This window comes from Eptatretus burgeri, chromosome 17 (assembly GCF_056783735.1).
Source record: "Eptatretus burgeri isolate ZD-2024b chromosome 17, Ebu_testis_v1, whole genome shotgun sequence".
Classification (NCBI taxonomy): Eukaryota; Metazoa; Chordata; class Myxini; order Myxiniformes; family Myxinidae; genus Eptatretus; species Eptatretus burgeri.
This window is the reverse complement of record NC_140977.1, coordinates 40,192,784-40,218,047: the sequence shown is the minus strand read 5'-3', so window position 1 is coordinate 40,218,047 and position 25,264 is coordinate 40,192,784. Positions and strand designations below refer to the sequence as shown.

Sequence of the window (25,264 nt, the reverse complement as noted above, 5' to 3'; positions counted from 1 at the left end):
AGTTACAAAAATTTCCAATGATAACTGTGCTCTGCAGATTTTTTTATACATGATTACAGACAAACAAACAAAAAAAACATACAAGCTGACTAACATATCTTGCAAAAACTTCGTTTTGGCAAGATAAAAAAACGAATACGCGCAGAACAGGGTCGTGAATATCGAAGCACAACGCATTTTATAACCGTGAATAGCGGGGCCTGACTGCGAAACGGAAGGTTTTTGAAAGTAACAAAAGGGTGATTTGTGTCTTTTACACCACCTTATCCAACACGTTACATTCGTTCTTCATGTCTGATGTATGTGTCCATTATGACGTCCTTAAAAAGAGCAAGTCTTCCGTTTGGAATGATCTTCAATTGTTTGTCTGCCAGACAGAGTGAATTTTTTTTTTATCTCACTCCTCTCTGTGCATGTGCAATCGGGACAAATTCAGAGCCAAGGTACAGGTAGCTACTACAGGTTTGTTTTAAAATTCATGTTGAAAATAAAATATTGAATTGAAATCAAGTTGTTCCTCAATCATAAAAGGACGTTTGTAGACACACAGACAGACAGAATTGAACCAATTTCTTAACCCATCTTTTCGCTTTACGTGTGCGAGGTAACAATGGGATGTGATGACAGTGTAGAAAACTCTGAAATCTGGCTCAATGGCATGAAAGCAAGTTTTTGGCAAAAGTCTTCATTGAGGAAATGCGATGTGGCGAGGTCAATCCATCACTGTCCTCCATGCCTGTCCGTCAGCCAAATCTTTACAATTACTGTAAAACAAATCTCGTTTTCTTTTTGTCATGTTCAATTATTATGAATGCACGTCTGTAGTCATCGTGAATACGCGAGTTTCGAAATTACATAATCCGCCCCAGAATGCTCGGTGTGTATGCGCAGGAAACCCCCAGAAATGGCGATGTTTGGGATGTGATAAGCATAAAGTATATAATGTGTGCAAGATGATGATTGTTACCTGAAATGGCTCACAAAGCTTCTAAAATAAGCCAGAAATACTTGGGAAAGTATCTGAGAGAAAAGGCTGTGCCTCTGCACAACGAAAGACTTAGAGAACTTTCTCAGATCGCCAAATGGGCAGCTGCCCGTACTGCATAGTCCCGAGCATGTGGGCCGGTGTAAGGCCCGAGTGGACGCACGTGTGCTACACAACCCCTGATTGATCGCAACGATCGAATGGACTTTGAGCGTTGTGAGTGCCTCTTGTGAACATGGCAGGCTTGCCGAAATAGTAAATGGATGTATGCAATTGGAAAGACGATGCTGTGTCATTACTAAGTCATGGTAACCAACTTTGTGGTAAAGGACATCTTCATGACGTGAAAACATGCAAAGTTTGTTCCAGCTGTATTGACGTGGGAGCAAGATGGATCAGCAAGACTTCCCTGAGAAAGACACCGTATCTCATTCTGGTTTGGGTGCCTCTGAACAGTGATGGGAAGGATATGCACTACATGGCCAAAAGCATGTGGATACATACTAAACGAACATCTCATTCCAAAATCATTGGCATTAATATGGAGTTGGTCCCCCCTTTGCTGCTATAACAGCCTCCACTCTTCTGGCAAGGCTTTCCACAAGATGTTGGAACATTGCTGCGGGGATTTGCTTTCATTCAGCCACAAGAGCATTAGAGAGGTCGGGCATTGATGTTGGGCGATTAGGTCTGGCTCGCAGTCAGCGTTCTAATTCAACCCAAAGGTGTTCGATGGGGTTGACGTCAGGGATCTGTGCAGGCCAGTCAAGTTCTTCCAAACTGATCTCGACAAACCATTTCTGTATGGACCTCACTTTGTGCACGGGGCATTGTCATGCTGAAACAGGAAAGGGCCTTCCCCAAACTGTCTCCACAAAGTTGGAAGCACAGAATAGTCGAGAATGTCATTGTATGCTGTAGCATTAAGATTTCCCTTCACTGGAGGGTAATTCCACGTAATAATGGACATGAAGCATAAAATTTGAAAATGTATTTTTCAAAAGGATTTCTGTTGGACGGTGTTTAGTTAGGTCTGAATTTTCATAATTTATGCGATATTTACTCCGTGGATGATGTCACGTGATTTGGCGGCCATCTTGAAATAACTGCCTCAACGTCTTCCAACGGTAAGTCATTCTGTCTGTTACCATTTTGTCGAAAATGTTACGTCCGTAACAGTGAACTTTTCAAAATATTTAACAAACAACAGACAGATCGTATCGTTGGAATATAGAAAGTATGCTACTAATGCTTAGTTTGCTTACCGTGAATGAAAGGTATACTACAAATTCGTTATTTCGCAGGATTTAAGAATTGTGCTCTGGCCAGTTTTAGTTGTGTCCATTTCGATGTTACGTCCGTTACGCCTCTTAAATGTTGATTTTTGCTTTAGTAGTAGACTACACAGTGGGGTTTGTACCAATATCAGAAAGCCATAGAGACAAATTACGATATGTAATAAAGAAACTCTCTGTAATATGGCCAACCTTTTCAAAATTTCAACATTAGTGATGCAATTTTTGTCTCAATGTTACGTCCGTTACGCTGGAATTACCCTGGAACGAAGTGGCCCAGCCCGAACCATTATTCCTCCACCAAAAACCTTACAGATGACACAATGCATTTGGGCAGGTAGCGTTCTCCTGGCACCCACCAAACCCAGATTCGTCCGTCGAACTGCAAGATATTGAAGCATGATTCATCACTCCAGAGAACGCGTTTCCACTGCTCCAGAGTCCAACGGCGGTGAGCTTGACACCACGCCAGCGGATGCTTGGCATTGCGCATGGTGAACTTAGGCTTGAGTGCGGCTGGTCGGCCATGAAAACCCATTTCATGAAGCTCTTGATGAATAGTGCTTGTGCTGACGTTGCTTCCAGAGTCAGTTTGGAACTCGGTAGTGAGTGTTGCAACCAACAACAGACGATTTTTCCACGCTACGTGCTTCAGCATTCGGCGGTCCCGTTCTGTGAGCTTGTGTAGCCTACCACTTCGCGGCTAAGCTGTTGTTGCTCCTAAATGTTTCCACTGCACAATAACATGAACTCTCTCTCTGCTTTAAATGGGCAGGAAAACAAGTTGGTTAGGGTTAGGGTTCGGGTGACCAAAGTTGACCGGGGCAGCTCTTGCAGGGCGTAAATTTGATGAACTGACTTGTTGGAAAGGTGACATCCTATGATGGTGCCATGATTTCATCCCATGATGAAAGTCACTGAGCTCTTCAGTCTGGCCCATTCTACTGCCATTGTTTGTCTATGGAGATTGCATGGCTATGCTTGATTTTATACACCTCTCAGCAATGGGTGTGGCTGAAATAGCCGAATCCACTAATTAGAAGGGGTGTCCGCATACTTTTGGCCATGTCTTGTGCATCACTGCTTCTCATGAACGTGTGCATCACTGCTTCTCAGAAATGACTGAAAAGATCTTTGTTCATCAGTGAGTGCCGGCGAGTGCTCTCGGCAAAAAATATGTATACTGTATTAATTGGGGGATTTTTAATTAAAAAAAAAACTATTGTGCCCAAGCCTCTGTCACTATGTGAAAGGTACTATTAAATGATCCTTGACCCCATTGCTTAGTGGGTGGAGGGAGGTGTTTTGAGCAATCACAAAAATACACACAAAAATACACACAAAAATTTTTTTTTTTGTTTTATTCAAAATGCCAACAGAATTAGAACAGCACCGGGCAATACCAGGTACCCCTGCAGGGGTTTCCTTAGAAGCCGGTTACCAGCGACCCGCAGCCGTCTACAAAGAGAAAAAAATGTCAAAGGTCGCCGCCTACTTCAGCGCCAATTTTTCGATTTTTTTTTTTTTTTGTCACCACAAAATCTATACACCCCGTTTTGAAATCCGAGACGAAAACACATTAGTATTTTGATAAAAGCGGGCTTACTTTTACCGTGAGTACTCTCGCCAGGTCTTGCACAACACTGAACTAAAAATAACACAAGCAGGTAAAACATACCTCCTGCAATAGAGAGTTCTCTGCTTTAACCTCGTTTTGGACTGTTGGCCTGATACCCTGATACCATACAGCAATAACCTCAAGAAAATAAACTTTGTAGGCCTCGCAGTTTCAGTGCCGAAACGATGGCATCGAAACGAAAATCCCTGTTTGACCTTGGATTTTCGAAGAAGTCCAAAGACATGGGAGGTAAGCTTCTGGCCATCAGTAATTGGTCTAAACTTGAACTCTCGCAAGTGCGACGTTGTTGTTGTTGTTTCACGAAACACGTGTTTCACCTAGTCCATTTTGAGCTTTTGTCAAGTGATGCGGCTCCAAAATACACGGTCACCCGTTGCGCCTTTTTAATTGATAAAGTAATTAGCCTATAAGCTTAAAGCAGCTTTTGTACATGCTATTATTCGTGGTTATTTGCACTGAAAATCGCCATTTATTCACTGAAGTGAAGGCCAAGTATGAGCAGCTGTGAACTGGCCAACTGAATACTGGTACCGCAGGTACATGCATGTACCATAGACTTGAACTAACTATACAGTATAGCTGAATTTCAGTCAACCAGTCAGTCAGTATGTTAATGCAACTACATCCAGTATAGGCCTAACCACCTGTTTTGTGGAGTTTTCCACCCCAACAGCATGATAATATGAGAACTATTTCATGTCAGAAATCATGCTAGAATGCATCTCCAGCCATCTCGGATCCTCCAGCTTCCAGGACCCTGGGCGGCCCTGGACCCCGGCCATACAGCTGCGCTCGTGGTGATGGTAACCTGCTACTTGCTACTTTTTAATGGTAAGGAAACCCCTGCCCCTGCTCATTTGCTATAAATCATGTTGGGGGGGGGTGGGAAGCTTTGGGAGCTGTGAGGGCTGTTGTAAAAATATATTTTGTGTGGTCCTGGGAACACAAGATAAATTATAATACATTTTGCATGTGTTGCTAAATTGAGAAGCGCGTGTGTGTGTGTGTGTGTGTGTGTGTGTGTGTGTGTGTGTGTGTGTGTGTGTGTGTGTGTGTGTGTGTGTGTGTGTGTGTGTGTGTGTGTGTGTGTGTGTGTGTGTGTGTGTGTGTGTGTGTGTGTGTGTGTGTGTGTGTGTGTGTGTGTGTGTGTTTTCTTATATATCCTCTGTGGTCTCACTTGTATTAACAGGAAATTATGGGAGCTCGACATCTCTCAGTCTCATCCACAGATATTTCTCGTGTTTCTATATACGAGTATCACCCGCTCCTTCGAGAGCATTGGCAAGTCATCTCCCCTCCACCCCCCACACACCCGTCGTGATAGGGGGTAGTGGGGTTACCCTGGGTACTACCAACACATATGCAAAATTTGGTGGAGGTCGGGCCAGCCCTGCTATTTTTCTATGATCGTCAGATGTACTTTCATATAAACATACATGCAGAGAATTGCCTCATTTAATATAGTAGGATTTGAGAGAGTCCGATTTGCATCCAGGAATTATGGTTAAACACTATTAAATTACCACTTTTTCATTTAAATGCTGGAATTTAATGTTTAAAAGATTTCTACTTAAGCCTGTGACTGTGTATGTGTACGTGGAAAAAAATTATAAACGTTGACAAAAATCTGTAAATGCGTACACGTTCCATTGTTAATCGATACTATCAAAGGAGCCGGCCTCAAAATCCAGTCTCCATCCATCCGTTCAGGGCGGGGTTTACGCAACCAACCTATCAGATCAGTTACCTCCATCGCTGGGTGGGGTGGAGGGAGGGGCACGTGCAAACTTTATTTGTCTCTATTATAATACCAAGCTTGCACACTAAAAACTCGGCTCGCCGTCACACGATCCCTATGAAATTGCTGTGGCACTTAGCGGACATGCCGACAATGTTTGGGAAGTCTTGGCGTTCCATAGTACCACTTGCATTTTGCACAATGCGTATTTTTGTCATTCCCCGTGTACGGTCTGTCGTCTGCCACCAGCTATGTTGTACTGCTATCCCGTGCATGTGCACGGGTATCGCTAGTTTATTTTAAATCACAACCATGTTTTTTTTAATCGACGTTGTTTCGTGCAGATACATGTTGCATTCATTGGCTGTTGCTTTTACGTTGCTTCAATCAAAAATTCATGCCTTTTAAATAGAGTCGAAAGGAAATATGAAATAAACAGCCATCCAGCGTGCTGGTCTGGCAATATAAGCATTGCATAATTATAATAACAACAAGTTGTTAGAAGTATAACAACAAAAAAAATAACACTGGCAGCAGTATGCACTCTACCGAGTGCCCTTCGAGTTGTTCAATATAATTGTGATGATACACCACCTCTAATCTATGGTGGTGAGACAAGAGTTGGCCTCAGGAGGCGGGACAGCAATCATGTACATCTATTGTGCCTTTTTTTTAATGTTTTTATGCATTTAATTTTTACATATCATCAGCATAATTGGTAGTAAACGTGGGCCAATTTTGACCAAACTCCGGTGGTAGGTACATCTTATGACCTCGTGCTTTGGAAATTGTGATGGTTGCTAGGGGCGCTTTGGTTCTCCAGCAACAACCGAAAAACCTTCAAAATCGGTACCGTTCACACGAAATCAATTCCGAAAGCCATTATCCCACGTGGGGTTATGAAATTTTGCACGAATGATCTACAGGTGATGCTCTATCAAATATATTCCGGTTTTTGTGATATGTGGAATACTTTACCCGCAGCGCCCCCTACAATTAGGGTGTGCGCAAAAATTGGCGAAAATTGAAGGCCCCCTTGCGACCAGGTGAGTGCATCGAAACGAATGAAACTTTGCAGGTTCATGGTACTCAATGAGTACTACAACTTTGCCTCAGGACATATTGACCGATTTCGCTTAGGTCAGGGGTCAAAGGTCAATTAGTGCAAAAATCGATAATATGCAAGAGCTGGAGGTGCCTTCGCGCCAAGTGCTACTCCTCCTAGGGTTATGGTCGGATGGTCACGAAAATTCACACTAATCATCTGGAATGCATTGTGCACAAAGGATCCAGCCAGATTTTCGATTTATATCTTTGTTCACCTACAGCACCCCCAAGAACTTTGGGAATTTCCGATATCAAACCGTATTTTCGGTACTTTTCATTCAAATTGATACCGAGTAGTTATCAGTTGATGGAACTCGATGAGATTTGGTATGCCTAATCTTAAGGTGATTCTCTATCCGCTATATGACATCCATTTTGCTCTATATCTTATAGTTTCCAAATGGTAACCCTCTCAACTTGGGTGTCCGAGGGCCATTGAGCATTCCCGCTGAAAATTCAAAGTACACTAGCTCCAAGACGGTTGAACCGAATCGAATGAATCTTTTCATGCTTATAGACAGTAATGAGTACTACAACTTTGCTCATTTGCATAATGACCTATTTTGAGTAGGTCAGGGGTCAAACGTCAATAGGTGCATTTTTCGGGCGAAATTACCATTCAAGGCACCCTTGCTCCTACACGGATTAACCGATACGAATGAAAATTCATAGGTACATAGTACTCAATGAGTACTACAACTTTTCTTCAGGACATATTGACCTATCTCGACTCGGTCAGGGGTCAAAGGTCAATGAGTGCATTTTTAGGGCAAAATGACCATTCAAATCCCCCTTGCTCCTACACGGGTTAACCGATACGGATGAAAGTTCATAGGTACAGAGTACTCAATGGATACTACAACTTTGCTTCAGGACATATTGACCCATCTCGGCTAAGTCAAGGGTCAAAGGTCAATGAGTGCATTGTTCGGGCAAAATGGCCATTCAAAGCCCTCTTGCTCATACACGGGTTAACCGATTCAATTGCAATTTCGTAAGTACTTCGTACTAGATGAACTCAGATCAGGGGCCAAAGGTCATCTGATGCTCGGCGACCCAAGGCCACCTACCGGCTTGTTTGTCTGTTTGTTTGCAGGGCATCTCAAAAAGTTGTGGACGGATTCGGATAAAATTTTGTGAACAGGTTCGGTGTGTGACAAGGACCAATTGATTTGATTTTGGTGAAGATCCAGATCCGGATCTGACTACTAGAATTTTTTCAGTGATTCTTCACTATTGAGAGACAGCACTAGAAACGATATATAGCACAACGTCTCAAAAGTTGTGAACGGATTCGGACGAAACTTGGTGGACAGGTTGGGTGTGTGACAAGGAAGAATGGATTCGATTTTGGTGAAGATCCGCATCCGGATCTGGATGTGAGAATTATTTTATTTTTAAAGTGATTCTTCACCATCGAGAGATAGGATCAAAAACTATATAGTACTGTATTGCATGATATTTCAAACATGTATTAATTGGGCCCGATATGTTTTTGTGGATCAGGCATTACGTGGCAGAGGTGTACGCTCTACCGAGTGCCCTTCCAGGTTTTTAATGTAATTGTTATTATACACCACCTCTAATCTGTGGTGGTTAGACAGAGTTGGTCTAAGGTTGTCAAACACTTGGACTAGAAAATAGCACAAGTATGGGGTGGGGGGCGGGGGGACGACAGACAAACACACGTTCCAGTTATGGCTTATTGACTTATTGACTTGGAAGACTAACGTTTACATCAACATCAAGATCAACAAATGGACCGTATACACGTTCCACAGGCCTCGCTGCATTCAGACGTCATTTCAAAAGTCGCATATTCCTGCATTGCAAGCATCACCAATCAATCGCAAAACCCGCCAATCACAAACGTACAGCAAGGCAATGCAAGTGAACGATCAACGTCCCCATCAAGTCGACTGGCATGGGTTTGCAAGGTTAAACAAAACAAAACAAAAAAAAGCTTTAACGAGGCTTTAACGTTGTGTAACAAATATTCACAATGTGAGCTCCTTGAAGTTCCTGGCTGGGAGCCAATTTACATCGAAGTACTGCAAGTGAACGGATGTGGTTTTCAATTGCTGTTTTGTACAGGGCAATAGGTGATAGCTCCGCCGACAATAAAAACATTTCCCAAACAAAATACAGGTATATTTGAAATCGGTATCACAGTCAATCTATCCTGCCCAAGGCGGCCTCTCAAAATCGGTTATCGTTCACTGGAGGGACACTCTCAATACACATTGTGTATATCGGGCATCTTCTACAAGACTGGTATCATTCGGCACTCCCATGGCGTCTTGCATATAAACAAACGACCGAACCCACAAGGCAGAGTACCAGTGTATGATCATATTTTAACAGAATCAATATATACTTGTACCAGTCTTCCGGGCAAGCGTTTTTTTCCCCCGAAAACTTAGTCGTGAAAGTGACCACATGCTGTCATAACACATTGACCAGATTTTGACCATTGACCACTCTGGTGATTACATTAAAGTTAAACTAAACAGGTGGTCACCCTTTTCAGGTGGTTATCAAAAGGAACTAAGAAAGTGGTTGCTCAATTCAGAGTCTCTCAACAATTTCACTTTGATTAGTAAGAATGGTATGTATACCTCGGTCCGCATTCACAATGAAATGAGAGCATAGACCACAAACCCAGGTAAACTTGAAATAAATCACACCTCAGGACTTTTGACAGAGCTCTGACGAATGTGCATCCGACCATCAGCACAAAGAGCATGGAAGCCACAATCTCGGAACACGATATGATGCTCGTTTGTTTCTTCACTCACGACGCCATTATAGACCAAACGGAAACACGTCCAACAAGATACCCAGAAAGACTGAATGCAGCTGGAGCCGATGCTGGCATATTGGATCTCTGGACACGGCAGTAATCATCAAACCCATCCATAGCGTCAATGAAAACAACAATCGAAGCATATCGGGATACTACAACAGTGTGGTGATGAGACGTTGACAGCGAGATTGATCCAAAAAAAAAGGAGTTCAAGTGGGACACAACAGTGACCAACGTCGTGCAACTCCAGCACGTGATAGCTTTCACACACATTGTCGGTCCGGCATCATCAGAGAACCAAAGCAATAACAACACACAAGTAGCTCACCAGAGTACCCATACTGCTGATGGCGGTGTTCTTCAGATCGTTTGGGAAGCCCGTCATGTTGTTCATGAGTTGTGCCTTCCCCTGTAGCTGCCCTGGCATAGTACCGAGAGACTGACCGGGAGCCTGCCCGTAGCCTTGCCCGTAATTTGCACTCGCCATCGGTGATACCATCTGTCAAGACACACATCTTTATAGCTTGAGAACAAGCTTAAAGTCATACAAAGGGCAATCAACAAGCTTGCAATAACAAACGAAACAAAGACCGCAATGACCATTTATCTCCTTCGCTTTCATGAACAACTTCCTTTAGACATCACCACGCGGGCATCATAAGTCCGCAGATGATGCAACGTTTTTCAGAGGCTCATTGCGGAGTGCCCGGACGAACTTTTGATCACCTCGCACACAATTGTACAAATTTCACTTCGCAGTGGGCTGACAAGGTAGCTCAGAGGGAGCATATACTCGCTTCGGCGCTGTCTGGCGTGCATGTGCCCGACGTCTCAAGGGAAGGGTGTTGCATCAAAGAGTACGCTGCCGAGAAGAGACGTTGAACCGGCTGATGGCATTTGCAAAAAGTAAATAGAAGATCCCACGGTGCTTAAAAAAAAAAAAAACTTTTAAAGAACCGATAAGCCATTGCATGCTGGTACTCCAACCAAATTAAATTGTAAATGGTGTCTGGATCTCCGGTAGTGGGTTTGGGGGGGGGTGCTGTCCACAATGGTCAGGATTGTGACATCCCACTATGATGCCGTCAAGGAGCGAAGCTGTGCCTAAGTGAAGACATGAGCAGCAAAAAATAGAAATAAAAATAAAAATTTAAGAACAATAATAATGAGGCAAAATTAATGGGAAACCTCATTATCACTGGTTCCTGACGTCACATGCTAACCATCAAATGATGACCTCCGAATAAACTGTGATATCACACGTCCATCAACGACCCCACATCGATATTCAGGAAGCTCTTCCGGACCCACACGACATCCCCTGCACGACCAAGTAAAAGTGCTGCAAAGTGGCACGGTCAAACACCAACACGTCACCGAAATCGCCAATCAAACCGCACCGCAACCAGGAATCGACTTTCCAAGGAAGATCTGATCTTCCGTAAACCAAATGCGGTCACTCCATGGAAGATGTCTGACGTGCGACTGCAGCGCTGCCGGTCACACATACTCGAGCACCCAACTTGATCCTTGATGGGCGATTTTAAAAGCATTCACGATGTAACTCCAGCATCTGTCGAATGGTTATCGAAACCCGACAGCCACACAAAATAAGGAGGGTCCCCAACACAAGTTTTGTGCACAGGAACCAAAGTATGACGGAAGCTGAAGAGTGTGACACAGGAACAGAGTTGTGGATAAACTTGAGGTTTCAATGAATAACAAGCGATTCAATGCACAGCACAACACCAGATTCCAGTACATGACAGGGTGATAGTACAAACCAGACAAACAGTTTCCTCTTCCCATCAATCTGGCGAACAAAATACAAAGACCATGAGTGAGCAGTGCAAATGGGGAAGAACATCAAGATTCATAACAATGTAGTCAAGGCCCATATTAAGAATTCCGCAACAACTTAACCTAACGTCCACAAAGACGTGAACAACTTCCATCCATCCATTGGGACCATAATCTGTGCAGAGCGTTGGCGCTGCCTAAGCAGTCTCCTTGGCTAATTGGGCACAATCCTGGACGGGTCGCCACTCCGACACCGTATACCAGCAAGCTGGCACTCATTTTGCCGACCTCGGAAGGATGACAGGCAGATTCAACCCCACCGAGTATTAATTCAACAGCCGAGCAGGATTTGAACTCTGGATCCTAGGATCCCAAGCCCACCACCTTAACCATTAAGCAAACACCAGGCCTGTTAACAACTTGCACGCCAGGAATGGAAGCAAATGTCGGCACAAAGTCTTCATGGATTCTTTTTGTTTTGTTTTTAACAATTTGATATAACAAGCTCAAATGAGCTAAGATCGTCCTTTTAATGATGACGTCATAAAAACGAATATGACGTCATTGTGATGCATCAGGTTTGCGATAAATTATCTGTGCTAATGCCCGGATTGATTCCCGCAAACAAAATTCAAACAGCTTGCCTAGTTTCGGAGATCATGGTAAAGGCGATTTCCATACGCGGCGATATTATGACGTCAACATTTTTTAAAAGGAAGAATTTCCAAAATCGGATATGGTTACTGCCTGCGCGTGGGCTTTCTGCATATACATGGCAAGTTTCACGAAGATCCGATGAAAACTCTGGGTTGTGAAACAAAAAATGTCAAAAAATAGGAATGGCGTCATAAAAATTGATATGACGTCAGTGATGTATCATACGTGCGGTAATTCATCTCTGATAATTCCCCGTTTGATTCTCGTAAACAGAATTCAAAAAGCTTGCCGAGTTTCGGAGATAATTTTTAGGCGATTTCCATTAGCGGAGATATTTTGACGTCATAACTTTTTTTTCTGGGAGGAATTTTCAAAATCGGAGATGGTTACTGTCTGCGCAGGGAATTTTTACATATATATGCCAAGTTTCAGGAAGTTTCGATGAAAACTGTAGGCTGTGAAACAAAAAAGTCCACAAGAACAACAACGTGAGTAAGACTTAGAGATCCTCCACGAGGATCTAAAAACGCAACTTGAGTGACTTTTACTGGAAGCAAACGAAACTCAGGAACAGACACGACGATGATCCTCCGGGATGGGAGACGTGACGGTGGGAGGGGATGGAAGCTGGACGAGCTCACGTCAAACGCCAAGGAAGCATTCAGGGAACCGAGAAACGATGCAGGGTGTCAGCAAGCTACCCGTGTTAAAATGGAACCTCCACGAGTACCCAGCCTGGGAAGTCGGTGGCCAGACGAGTCAAAAGGACGTTGCACCCAAACCCCACCACCCCCAATCCCAAAGCTAAGGCAGTTTGAATGCGAGACACCACTGCCACCCATCTCGGTGTTACTGCAGGTGTAAACGAACGGGACAGGTGCACATGCCACAGACACCCTGGACCTCCACATGCATGGAGGATCGAGTAATCTTCAGGTGGGCACCTCATCTTAGGCACATCGAATGCACCTACAACCAAGCTAAAGGAAATTGAGCTCAAACTGTGTGGCATGCTCAAATCATAACAATAATATTAATAATAATAATAATAATAATAATAATAATAATAATGGCTATCAATGTCAATGCGAGTCCCAAAGTGTGCACAGAGTGTGTACCCTGTGATCAGAAATGCTCATATATATATATACAACAACTCAAACAGTGCAACTACCAAAATGAACTTTTATATCAAAAAAAACTTGTGCAATGTTCAAATGAATCCGGGCAACTCAAAACATCAGGCATGCTGCAACATATCAACAGAACGTGTGGTTCATTCATTCATTCATTCCCATGGTGAGTATTCACCTTGTTAATAGGACCAGCTTGGGAAACAGTGAGAACGTGGTGGGTTGCAGGTGATGGTTGGGTCAGGGTCTCGGCCAGCAGACTGGGACCGGTCGGTGTGCCGGGAAATTGCATGGCATTACGGCCGGGGGCCATTCCCAGTGGCCCATTCATCATTTGTCCCTGCCCTGCTTGCTGTTGCTGCTGCTGTTGTTGTTGTTGTTGCTGTTGTTGTTGTTGTTGTAGCAATGTGGGTCCACCGTTATTCGCCATCAAGGTTTGATGAGCAGGGGACATGGCCGAATTCATGCTTTTGACAGCCGAAGCCAGCATCCCACCGGGCATGGTAACAGAGCCAGGGTGCTGCTGGCCCACCTGCCCTTGCTGCTGCTGGTCAGAACTGCTGTGTTGTCCCAGCTGGTTTCCGGGCCCCTGTCCAGGCCCGGCTACCGAGGCCAACATTCCCGGAGACGTGAGGCCTCCAGCCTGCGCGGCAGGACTCTTGACGGCATTGCACAAGCCGGCCATGCTTGGACTGTGTTGCTGCTGCTGTTGCTGCTGTTGCCCGGGACCGGTCGAACCGGCCTGGTTTTGACCCGGCCCGCTGCCAGATGGACCCACGGCAGATAGGCCGGACGAGGCTCCAGTCCGAAGGAGCTCTGAGAGTTGTTTGTGTTTGGCCGCAACGTCGTGTTGCGCCCCGCCGGCCATACCGCACACCTCGGCGCCGTTTGGCATCCGCGAAAGGTCGTTACTCGTTGGGATAAGCTCATCGGGAAGATCATTCTCCAAGGCCAGCATCACCGAACCGAGGACGCCATCTGAGCAAGACAGCAAGGGGCACAACCGTGAGCGCGCGCCGAATACAATCATAACGGTTACACATGATGGAATTACAGGATATAGATGAGCAATTAAAGGAAACATCAATCGACCGTGACCAAGAGAGCCCCGTGCGGGACAAGGGGGACACAAACAAACACAAGCAGTCGCCTTGAGACGACCACAGGCCTCCGAATGGACGGAGAGATCGTGATGTGAAAAGGAACGTAGAACATTAAACGGGGGTGGTCGGGCCACCTTTCCCGCAGCCTCTCACCTGCACCATCCCCGGCGAGCGGGGGCGAAGCGAGCTTGGGCCTCTTGGCTGAAGGTGCTCCGTCCATCAGCTTCTCGGCCATTTTGCGGCGCCAACAGCGCGCATTCAGGCCCAGCGTCCCAGGACTTGTTGCGCGGTTATTTCTGCGATACTCGCGTCTCCCCGAGCAAATCCATCGTCCTTTCCCGTCACCGAATCCGCCCCGGAGCTCGGCGGGCCCGCCGCGCCCCGTCAGCTCATTGCAGCCTCGGCCCACCCGATGAAAACAATACTTTACGAGATGAGGGGGGCCCGCGGCCCGGTCGGCAGGCCTCCGATGCCTCTCCGGAACGGAGGCGATCGCCGACCCAAGGCTCGAATATCGTCGGCCCCGATTCTCGTCCACAACAAGAAAAGCGACGAGAGCTCCGCTGAGAGGTGCAAAAGCAAAAGCTCGAGCACGTAGATTCGTCGGTTGAGGGCGGCGGGCGGGCCGAAACAAAATGGCGGCTGTTGATGGGAAAGTTTCTCGGATCGGCAACAACGGGGCGCGCGCGCAGCCCGGAAACAGCCGAGTGTCGGCTCGCGCCGATCGGCGGAAATGAACGAAGAAAACCGAACGGTCGCTCCGATTCTCCCGGACGGAAATTACCGACGGGGGCCGAACGCTTCCGCCGCTTCACACGATGCAAACGGCGGCCAATTTGCACATCTAGCATGAAAAAGCAGAATCGAAACAAAGCTGTGATAACAATGACGATCGAACTTTTCCACACGGATAAACCATCCCCCCTCCCTCCCGATTAAAAAAAAAATTCACCCAAATTTCGCGCCAATCAATCATTCGTACCCAAGGTGGAGAGAGGGGAGGGGGGGTGGTTGTTATCGGGGGAAATCTGAGATAAAGGAGGAAAAGGTGTTTGGGAGAAAAGTCGGATGGATAGGTGATAAAAACTTCCACCTTTGCGTACATAATAAATAAATTTCCCCTTTCATAATCCCTGGACGTCCGATGAAGTTGTTACGCCAGAGCACGAAGCTGCGTACATACACCGTTCTGTTTTTTAAGTTTTGCTTTGTGATGTATAGAAAGCGATTACACCCGTTTTTCTCTCACACCTCGGCTAGCTAGGCCTAAACTTGAAGTGTGTGTACTTGGTGCCCCGGGGAAGTGATGGCACTTCCCCCAAGATCAGTGGCTGTATATTTATTATTATTATCATTGTATTTATTACTTTGAAAAAAATGGCATTGTTTATATTTAAAAAATAAATAAATAACAAAGGTTTGGCTTTGTGACGTGTTTAAGGCAATCACACATTTTTCTCTCACACCTCGGCTAGCTAGGCCTAAACTTGATGTGTGTGTACTTGGTGCCCGGGGAAGTGATGGCACGTCCCCCAAGATCAGTGGCTGTGTATTTATTATTATTATCATTGTATTTATTACTTTGAAAAAAATGGCATTGTTTATATTTTTTTTTAAATAAATAACAAAGGTTTGGCTTTGTGACGTGTTTAAGGCAATCACACATTTTTCTCCCACATCGAGGATAGATAGGCCTAAACGTGATTTGTATACCAGGAGTGCCCTTGTGAGGGATGGCACCACGTGTGTGTGTGGTGTGGTGTGGTGTGGTGTGCGTGCGTGCGTGCGCCAACTCCACAAGGAGCCTAAAGATTATATATTAAAAAAAAAATTTTTAACACCATGCCGAGGAGCAAATGGGGTTTCAAAGTCGTTGTCCTGCATGCACCACACAAGCTCGGCTACGAGCCCTACCTGTGGAGAAAACATGACGACAAGTGGTCATGCAATGAGACAAAACGATTTTGCACGTCTTTATTATACAAATCTTGTATCTCGGTATATATATATATATATTTATGTATTTATTTATATGATTCAGGAAGCACGTTACGTGACCTTAGGATGTCACTTGAGTCTCACATCATTTCATAATCTCTGGCTCATGGTGGGGAGGGGGAGAACAAAAGCCAAGCTTCATTATCTCATCCAAACCCCCCAAAAAAGCAATCAAAGGTAAACAAAGGCACTGCGTACATTTACGATGGTGTGCAACACGCACGACAACAAGACGAACACAACAGCACACGCTTTAAGGCGCGACGTAAAGCACCAGATGTCCCCTTGGGGAAGGATCCATGCACCAAGCGGGTCCATGCTGCCCGACGAATTCCGTGTCCAACCAGATTCTGTTCTGCAATGCCACGTGTCGTTGGACGAGTCCCACTTTTGCTTCACATAAGCAGCAGGGTACCTCGCTAGCCCTCAAGTAAGGTGCCAAGCTTATATGAACCATTTCCGACGGCTGCATGGGTAGCCTATGGCGGGCAGGTTTTGGTCCCACAGTGAGAAAGACATGGCTCGAGGATTATATCCGTGGCTTGAGACATTTTGTACGACCATGTAACCTCAGTGTTGAATGTGGGCTCACAGTAAAGGACTGAACATGACAATTGGTTTCACAATTATTACCTGCTATTTCACTTAACAGGTTATACAAGACCACATGCGCAGAATATGCTGTACGAACAACTACCCCATGCCCTCTTCTCAAAATCTCTTGTTTTGGTTTAAAAAATAAAATAAAAACCCTGTGATGGCAAAATTATTGCCCCAAGAACACCTTTGTCAGCAGCAGCAGCAAATTAAATCACCATGTCAGCAATCACACAGCAATCTAGATAATCCACATTGTTACCCTTAGTAAGCCAATTGTCAAAAGGCAACACCAGCAAGATGTTCAGCTGGAAAACCTATTGAGCACGAGTGATGAACAAAACCACACACGTGCATCTCAATGTGGCATGGATGCCAAAAGCAGCATTGCAACAGAGGTCTCACTTAGCAACACATGATGTGTACTTTCTTGAAGGCAATGTTTGATTATAGCAATAATATTAATTCCAATAACAACATCAATAAATATGCATTGTTGATCTCTACTCAACTCTAAAAGCTGTGTTGTCCATCTGCAGCCTCTCGCCCTACAACCCCGCATTATATCTCTGCCGTTGGAAGCACATAATGATTGCGGGGTAGACAAACAGACAGAAACAGAAAAAAACGATTGTGCACAATGAAATCCTGAAGAAGGCATCTTTGGAAAACAAACAGCAATCATATAAATACAAGGCGCAAAACGTATGATTCGTTTTGGCCATGAGTAGCACACATGCAATAAGAGACCATGGCACATGAACACTGTCAGAAAGAACCACCAGAGGAGGCCAAAGCACTAACACCTGTGTGTGCTCGATTTGGCAAAAGGGCTGTGATGTAAAAGCAAAAGAAAAAACAAAGTCCCTTGACAAACAGGTGCATACAAACACAACCCACCCCTCCTTCCCCACCTCCCCATGACTTCCCGTCAGATTGAGGGCTTCGTGCAGCATAGTGTGCCATGAACATGCTGACAGCAACGGGAAAAAGGCACTTGTTGGGAACATGTCTCCAGGGCTCAATTGCAAGGTGTGAAGAATTCCCCAGAAAGATTATCTGTTCCAGCATTGGGGTTGGGGGGTTGGGGGTTGGGGGGTTGGGGTTGGGGGGGAGGAGAGTGGCAGCAGCAGGAGTGTGTAGAGATGAGCACAAGGAAAGCAAAATAAAAAGGGCTCCAATGTAAGAAAACAAAAGAAGAAAACAGTTACACAGTACACATGCTCCACCTTGTGCAGTCATAGCCTGGGCAATAAAGCCCAGACATTGGAAACTTCAACTTGAGACTTGCTCAGTTGGGATCAAACAGGATTCCTGGGAGATGTTTTGTGCCGATCGTCACATTTAGGTGGCTCGTTGCTTGCCTCATCTTGACACATGCTATCCACAGAACCTTTGCTTTCCAAACCAGTCTCCTGACTGCCCCGAGTAGTACACTGCATTTCATACTGACCATTCGCCCCCACTTCTATGGGAAGAAGTCCAGCTGCTTCTGAAACTGTCGAAGTTAGCAAGTCAGTTGACGACGCATCTGGAGCTGTGACCCCATCCGAGAGGTTCTGGCTGGGCTCCGATCCACTAAGCTCAGAGTTATCAACCAATTTATCGGAGGCAAGTTGGGTTGAAGTGCTCGCAATTTCGCCGTTTTCATCAGCTGGGGAGCGACCGATGCTACCGTCTACCTGTGCATGGTAGACATTGGTAACAGGCAGAGTTGGCTGGCTGGGTGCGTCATCCTTGCAAGGGTAGAGATAGGTTTTCATCTGACCCTTGCCTTTGACATTCACTGTGCCACGGTATTCAAACCTGTAGCCCATTTCACCAAGGATCAGGTAACTTTCCTCGCTTACCTGTACACCACATGCAGGATGAAGGCAGAAACTATCGTAAATACAATCAACAGCAGATAGATGATGCAGTATTTGTTAAGAGCAAGATTTCTGCAAATCAAACAATGTCAGGGAACATGTCGTACCCGCTTGATATATTAAATTTAACTTCACAGTCGAAACAAAAACAAAAAAATCCCGTTAACTAAGCTGCACGTGCAAGTGGGAGATGACCATCCCATTAATACAGTGTGGGCCACGTTTAGTTCTTTCCAAAATGAAAATGAATTTATATGAGAAGTGAGAACCCACAACACACTGCAAAGTGATTGGGTGCATTTCCTTGATCCAACAATTGAGGACGGTCATGAAAACACACCATCCAAACCAAAATCTTATTGCTGGGTCTTCAAGAGGAATTTCTACCAAGTTTTTTGCATGCGGATGTTATTTTGCAGTTTCTTTGAGGATACAGGGTTTCCTCTGATATATTTGAATGTTACAACACTGTTGAACACATTAAGAAAAAAAAAATTTCAGCTAAAATAAGCCTGAATTTGTAATGACATTTCACCTCCCTGAGAAGGTGAAACAATGCCAGATTGAAACGAAATCTAAATACAATGCCAACTAAACACTGAAATTGGGAAGTATTTGATGAAATTTGCAGCTGAATATTAAGGCTTGAAAAAAATAAAAAAACATCCCACAGAAATGATAAAATTGTTCGAGTTATCCACCAAAAAGGATCACAAAGTACTATTGTTTCAGGCTTTACCTTTCATCAGAACAAAAAAGAGAGAAGGGAAATGGGAATCTCTTTTTGCTCTGAAGGAGGATAAAGCCAGAATATGTCAGCACCTTAAGATCCCTTACAGCGGATAACTCTAACCATTTTTACTTCGACCACCTAAAGTGGACAGAGGTTATGTTTTCATCCCTGTTTGTTTGTATGTCTGTGTGCAGGATATCTCCAAAAGTTATGGATGGATTCAGACGAAACTTGGTGGACAGTTTGGGTGTGCGACAAGGACAAAATGATTAGATTTTGGTGAAGATCCCTGTCCAGATCCGAATACTAGAATTTATTAAGCGATTCTTCACCATCGAGATGGGCCAAAAACGATGTATTGCACGATATCTCAAAAAGTTATGGATGGATTATGACAAAACTAGCTGGATGAGTTAGTTAGGTGGCAAGAAGATAACAATTAGATTTTGGTTGAGGTCTGAATGCAGATCTGGCCTATCAGTGGGCTACAAAACATAAAATGTTCAGCCTGGCAGAGGTATGTGCTCTACCGAGTGCCATTATAGTGGTCATGTTTTTTGTGTGCTGGATTTAGCAACTACAATATCATGCAGATAGCCAGTTTGATGTCTTCATTAGTGCAAAATGTCAGTGAGAGTCAATTTTACATTTGTCACATTCAAGTTGCATTTACGAATCAGTGAAGGGAAAGCCAACATTCGTGTTTGATCATTTGTAACAATGAAATGGGGAAAACGTGGCGGAATTGTAGGAAACAATAAGAGGACGAGACAGGAATAAAACGAAAAGGGGGTTGAGCATGAGCATGGGCGAACAAAGGGAGTGCGAGGCGTTGGCGAACAAAGGGAGGGCAAGGCGTTGGCGAACAAAGGGAGGGCGAAGCGTTGGCGAACAAAGGGACGGTGAGGCGTTGGCGAACAAAGGGAGGTGGGGCATTGGCGAACAAAGGGAGGGTGAGGGGTTGGCGAACAAAGGGAGGGCGAGGGGTTGGCGAACAAAGGGAGGGCGAGGCGTTGGCAAGCAAAGGGAGGATGAGGCGTAGGCGAACAAAGAGATGGTGAGGCGTTGGTGAACAAAGGGAGGGCGAGGCATTTGCAAACAAAGGGAGGGTGAGGCATTGGCGAACAAAGAGATGGCGAGGCATTGGCGAACAAAGGAAGGGTGAGGCATTGGCGAACAAAGGGAGGGCGAGGAGTTGGCAAGCAAAGGGAGGGTGGGGCGTTGGCGAACAAAGAGATGGCGAGGCGTTGGCGAACAAAGGGAGGGTGAGGCATTGGCCAACAAAGGGAGGGTGAGGCATTGGCGAACAAAGGGAGGGTGAGGCATTGGCGAACAAAGGGAGGGTGAAGCATTGGCAAACAAAGGGAGGGCGAGGAATTGGCGAATAAAGGGAGGGCGAGGCAATGGCGAATAAAGGGAGGGCGAGGCGTTGGCGAACACAGGGAGGATGAGGTGTTAGTGAAGAAAGGGAGGGCGAGGACTTGGCAAAAAAAGGGAGGGCGAAGTGTTAGCGAACAAAGGGAGGACGAGATGTTGACCCAATGGATGGCGAGGAGTTGGCCTTTAGTGAACAAAGGGAGGGTGGGGACTTTGTGAACAAACAGAGGGCGAGGTGTTGGTGAAGAAAGTGAGGGTGGGGAGTTGGCGAACAAAGGGAGGGTGGGGAGTTGACAAAAAAAGGGAGGGCGAAGTGTTAGCGAACAAAGGGAGGACGAGATGTTGAACAAATGGATGGCGAGGAGTTGTCTTTTGGTGAGCAAAGGGAGGGGGGGGACTTTGTGAACAAACAGAGGGCGAGGTGTTGGTGAAGAAAGTGAGGGTGGGGAATTGGCGAACAAAGGGAGGCTGGGGAGTTGGCGAACAAAGGGAGGGTGGGGAGTTGGCGAACAAAGGGAGGGTGGGGAGTTGGCGAACAAAGGGAGGGTGGGGAGTTGGCGAACAAAGGGAGGGTAGGGGAGTTGGCGAACAATGGGAGGACAAGGCATTGCAAACAAAGGGAGGACAAGGCATTGGCAATCAAAGGGAGGGCGAGGCATTGGCAAACAAATTGAAAGGTGAGGGGTTGATGAACAAAGAGTGATGAGTGTTCTACACAACAATGAGGTTCATGAAAAAGCAAGGTGAGAGTATAAAAAGGGAACAAACTGACAGTGGAGCCACAGTTGAACCCAATTAGGAAGGGAATGAACAAACAGGAAAAGAAGAGGAAACACAGTAACTTGCAAATAAGACAAAAATTGTGAGTAGAGATGGTGGTGCACCTCTTGCTTGAAGCCCTGTAAGATAACATAGGATTGATCAGTCTTCCAAAGGTAATTACAAAACAGGAGAAAAGAGGAACAAAAGAGTTCAGGTGTACAGTAAGCCTGGATTTTGGGGGTTTAACCAGGGGGTTCCTGGAAGAATGCATGCATTTCAGAGTAAATATTGAGGGTCGGAGGGCCGCGTTGGTGAACGAAGGGGAGGTGGGGAGAGATGGGGGCAGGTGGGGGTGGAATTAAGGTGGGACCCAGATTAAAATGTATGCTCCAATTAAGATGGCAAAGGGTGTCCAAACAAAAAAGGGACTTCCCTCATTTCCAAAGACTCCAACGGAAAAAAATCCTCAGATTAATAAAGAACAAAAGTGAGAATGTAATTCTCCTTCTAACTCTCAAACAAAACAAACAACAGAAATTTTATGAGGATTTGTGCCGCAGGATTCAAAAAAGTTGAAGAAACAGCAGCATTGTGAAATAGGCAAGACCATTAAATGACAATCATAAATAATTATAACACTGTTATCGTTGGGCAAATAATCAGAACTTATGGACCTGTATGCGCGATTCCAGGCCAGTGGAGTCCATTCGACTCGCAATGTTCACCGTATCACCCCAGATGTCATACAGAGGTTTGGTGGTGCCAATAACACCTGCGGTCAGTGGACCGTGGTTGTAGCCAATGCGCAGCTGGAAACCGAAGCAAAGCATGTCCTTATTGAAGTCTTCAACCACATGCATCATTGCACAAGCAAATTCAAAAAGTCGACGGAGGTGCAAATATGATCCATCAACACCACTGTCACTGTTACAACTTGCAGTGGCAACTGCTCCACTGCTGCTTCGGCTCGTTTCTGGCAAACCTAAACCAGAGGCCGCCATGTATGTTGCTCCGATGGTCTTTATCTTCTCGATGCAAGTGAAGTCCGAATGGCTGAGAAGCTGGTCTAGGTCCGACATTAGTTCATGGAGCACACGGTAGCACTCTTTCCCTCCTTCAAATTTCTCCTCATAAAACTCTCTGAAATTTACAATGGAGGCAAAAATAACACCAACACTATCGTGATTGCAAGAGTACTGTGGCTGTACTTTAAGCTGATCTGCAACATGTGGTGGGATGATATTGTGTAGCAGTGCATCTGCCTGGTTCTTAGTGTGTTCGATCTTCTGCTGGTGTAGTTCGGCTTCAACGTTTCCATGGTAGTTTAAGCGGTAAGCTATCTCCAACTCACGACCCAGGAACCAGATAAGCAGCAGTAGAAGACCCAGATCTAAACCCAACTCCCAGGCTTTCTGTTTTGAGGAATCGTCTTTTCCAGTTGTCTTCTGCTGAAGTACCTGCTTCTCGTCTGTGCTCGATCCATTCACCAAGCTTTGGTTCCTGTTGGAGAAAGCAGGACCTTGTGTTAAGCATGCAAGAAAGCTGGGGAAATTTATACTTAAACATGAAATAGGAAGCACCAAAAAGAGCAAATGCCTAGTAGGGCAAAACTAAGGCCATTGCCTTGCTATGGCATGGCATGAAATTGCCATTGCTGGTGGTTCCATGTTTAGCTCGCCTGTTCAAAGAACATAGAGCTATAGCGATACCCCTGGCGTGAGCGTCAGCGTGAGCGTGAAAATGTTAAAGTTTTTGGTGAAAGTTATTTCCTTTCCAATGTTTTTATCTGCCACACTATTTTTTTACTGATTACAATATACAAATACATATATTGCTTTAAAATTATTTGGATCAGACTTCACTGCAATGCTTTATAAAAAATATTATTAGACTAGTCTTTTAAAAACGATAAATGTATAAACAGGCGAGCATTGGGTGGCTTTGACACCAACTCTCTGGTTTCTTTTTTACACTGGAGTTTCAAAATACAATTCCAATCTTATGTCAGTGCTCCACTCGCAGGTTTGAGCCAGTTCATATACTTCCTCTGATGCTGGACCTGATACAGAAGCAATTTGACATCTGTATATTGCTTTATATTACCCAAAGACCAAGCTCTACTTAGTCGACTACATTATGTAGCTGTTGACCAAGTCAGTGAATAAATGAAAGGATTTTCAATTCATAATGATTGCAGTTATGAAAAATAATTATAACAATTAAGTGTTTACTTCATTCACTCTTTCTTCATCCCGTTTCCTGTTGGACTTCGCAAGGGAATTGATAGTGGAACGAACACATTTGGAATGCCATTATATCAGTTTAGGGAAGTTGTAAAATGGACAGATAAAAATTCAGTCTTATTGTTGACTGGGAAAGATAAAACATACGATTTAACTGGAGTTGGTGGTGTAACGGTTTCAGCATCTGCTTTGAATCTGGGAGGTCGGCGGTTCAACCTGAGGCCGAGTTATACCAAAGACTCTAAAAATGGTATGGGCTGCTTCCTTGCTTGACACTCAGCATTAAAAAAGGATAGAGCACAGACAAACAACCACATGTTGGCAGCCAAAGCACAGGCTTTATAGCCTCACAGCCTTCTCCTGCGTTGAAGTTCCTTGCAAGAGAGTGTGTGTACATATGTATGTACGCACGCACGCACGCACGCACGCACGCACGCACGCACGCACACATCTCCAGACAGTTATGATGAGCATAGCCGCAGATTATGTCTCGCACTGTAAAACCGCATAATCCGCACAGAACAACCATCCGTCCGCCACCCAGACAATTCTTCCTGCTAATGCAAACCATTCAACCAGAAGGCACGTGATGTGATCGGTGGGAAAATCGAAACATGTGGAGTGTTTCAAAATGGAAAAAATGAAAATCGAAACATCGAAACCTTTGCTGCTTCAAACGCTTCCCAGAGTTCCTCTACAGCTGAAAAGACATTCACAAATACCACACACATGAGAATCCCAATGCTTCACACTGCCTCAGCTGCCGGACCAATTTCATCGCTTTTTGACGGATCATCAGCGACAATGCACACCAATGAGGCTCCCAAACAGGTACCATGTTGCAAATGTCGAAAACAGTCAACATATTAAAATAAAAACCAATGTCACCTGCAGGGTGACCCGTATCTTGCCAAAAGGTTACCACGTGTGACTTCTTTAAGGTCACACTGAGGTGAACAGAGCTGCTATCCACCAGGAGCGACTCCTTGAGGAATATCTGCCTACGAGAGATTCCGATGAGAATCGTTCTACAGAGTAACCATGAAAAATATGCATTTGCCTCATAACGTCACCAAATGACGTCATAATGTCTCAAGCTTGACATATCTAGAAAGCACTCATCGAGGTGTTCAATTAGAGGTATTACACGATATGGTACCTAAGATTTCAAAATTTGACCTTGGGGTCAAAAACTTTCGAACTCCAGCGCTAACCATGAAGGTCAAGGCTGATCGCCACCAAAAATTAATCAGCTGAGCGCCAGACCATGAACTATATTCCCATGAAGTTTGAAGACGATCCGATCAAAATTACTCAAAAAATAAGGGTTTCGTCGACTCCCCTGATTTGCGACAAAGTGACCTTGACCTTTGACCTTGACCTTGACCTTGAAAATTTTATGCGCTGAAAGGGACCTCTATAG

The 25,264-nt window shown here is 45.0% G+C and overlaps 2 protein-coding genes across 14 annotated transcripts in view; both read right to left on the bottom strand.

Moving 5' to 3' along the window:
• The window catches only part of LOC147009852 (CREB-binding protein-like), a 321,503-nt gene extending 306,502 nt beyond the window's left edge, over positions 1-15,001 (bottom strand). For 4 of the 8 annotated variants that reach the window (XM_085861658.1, XM_085861661.1, XM_085861659.1 and 1 more), the window contains exons 1-3: positions 14,417-14,998; positions 13,339-14,138; positions 9,899-10,069 (exon numbers count right to left, since the gene is read on the bottom strand). In XM_085861658.1, coding sequence (XP_085717784.1) covers positions 9,899-10,069; positions 13,339-14,138; positions 14,417-14,498 — 1,053 coding nt within the window. In that variant the 5' untranslated portion in view covers positions 14,499-14,998. Of the gene's footprint in view, positions 1-9,898; positions 10,070-13,338; positions 14,139-14,416 lie in introns of all 8 variants that reach the window. The other 4 variants (XM_085861657.1, XM_085861660.1, XM_085861664.1 and 1 more) reach the window with 3 other exon arrangements.
• Positions 15,002-16,207: 1,206 nt separating this feature from the next.
• The window catches only part of ADCY9 (adenylate cyclase 9), a 186,647-nt gene continuing 177,590 nt past the window's right edge, over positions 16,208-25,264 (bottom strand). For 5 of the 6 annotated variants that reach the window (XM_085861669.1, XM_085861665.1, XM_085861668.1 and 2 more), the window contains 2 exons: positions 22,273-23,098; positions 16,208-18,708 (listed from right to left, as the gene is read on the bottom strand). In XM_085861669.1, the coding sequence (XP_085717795.1) occupies positions 18,160-18,708; positions 22,273-23,098 (1,375 nt within the window). In that variant the 3' untranslated portion in view covers positions 16,208-18,159. The remainder of the gene's footprint in view (positions 18,709-22,272; positions 23,099-25,264) is intronic. The other variant, XR_015052805.1, reaches the window with a different exon arrangement.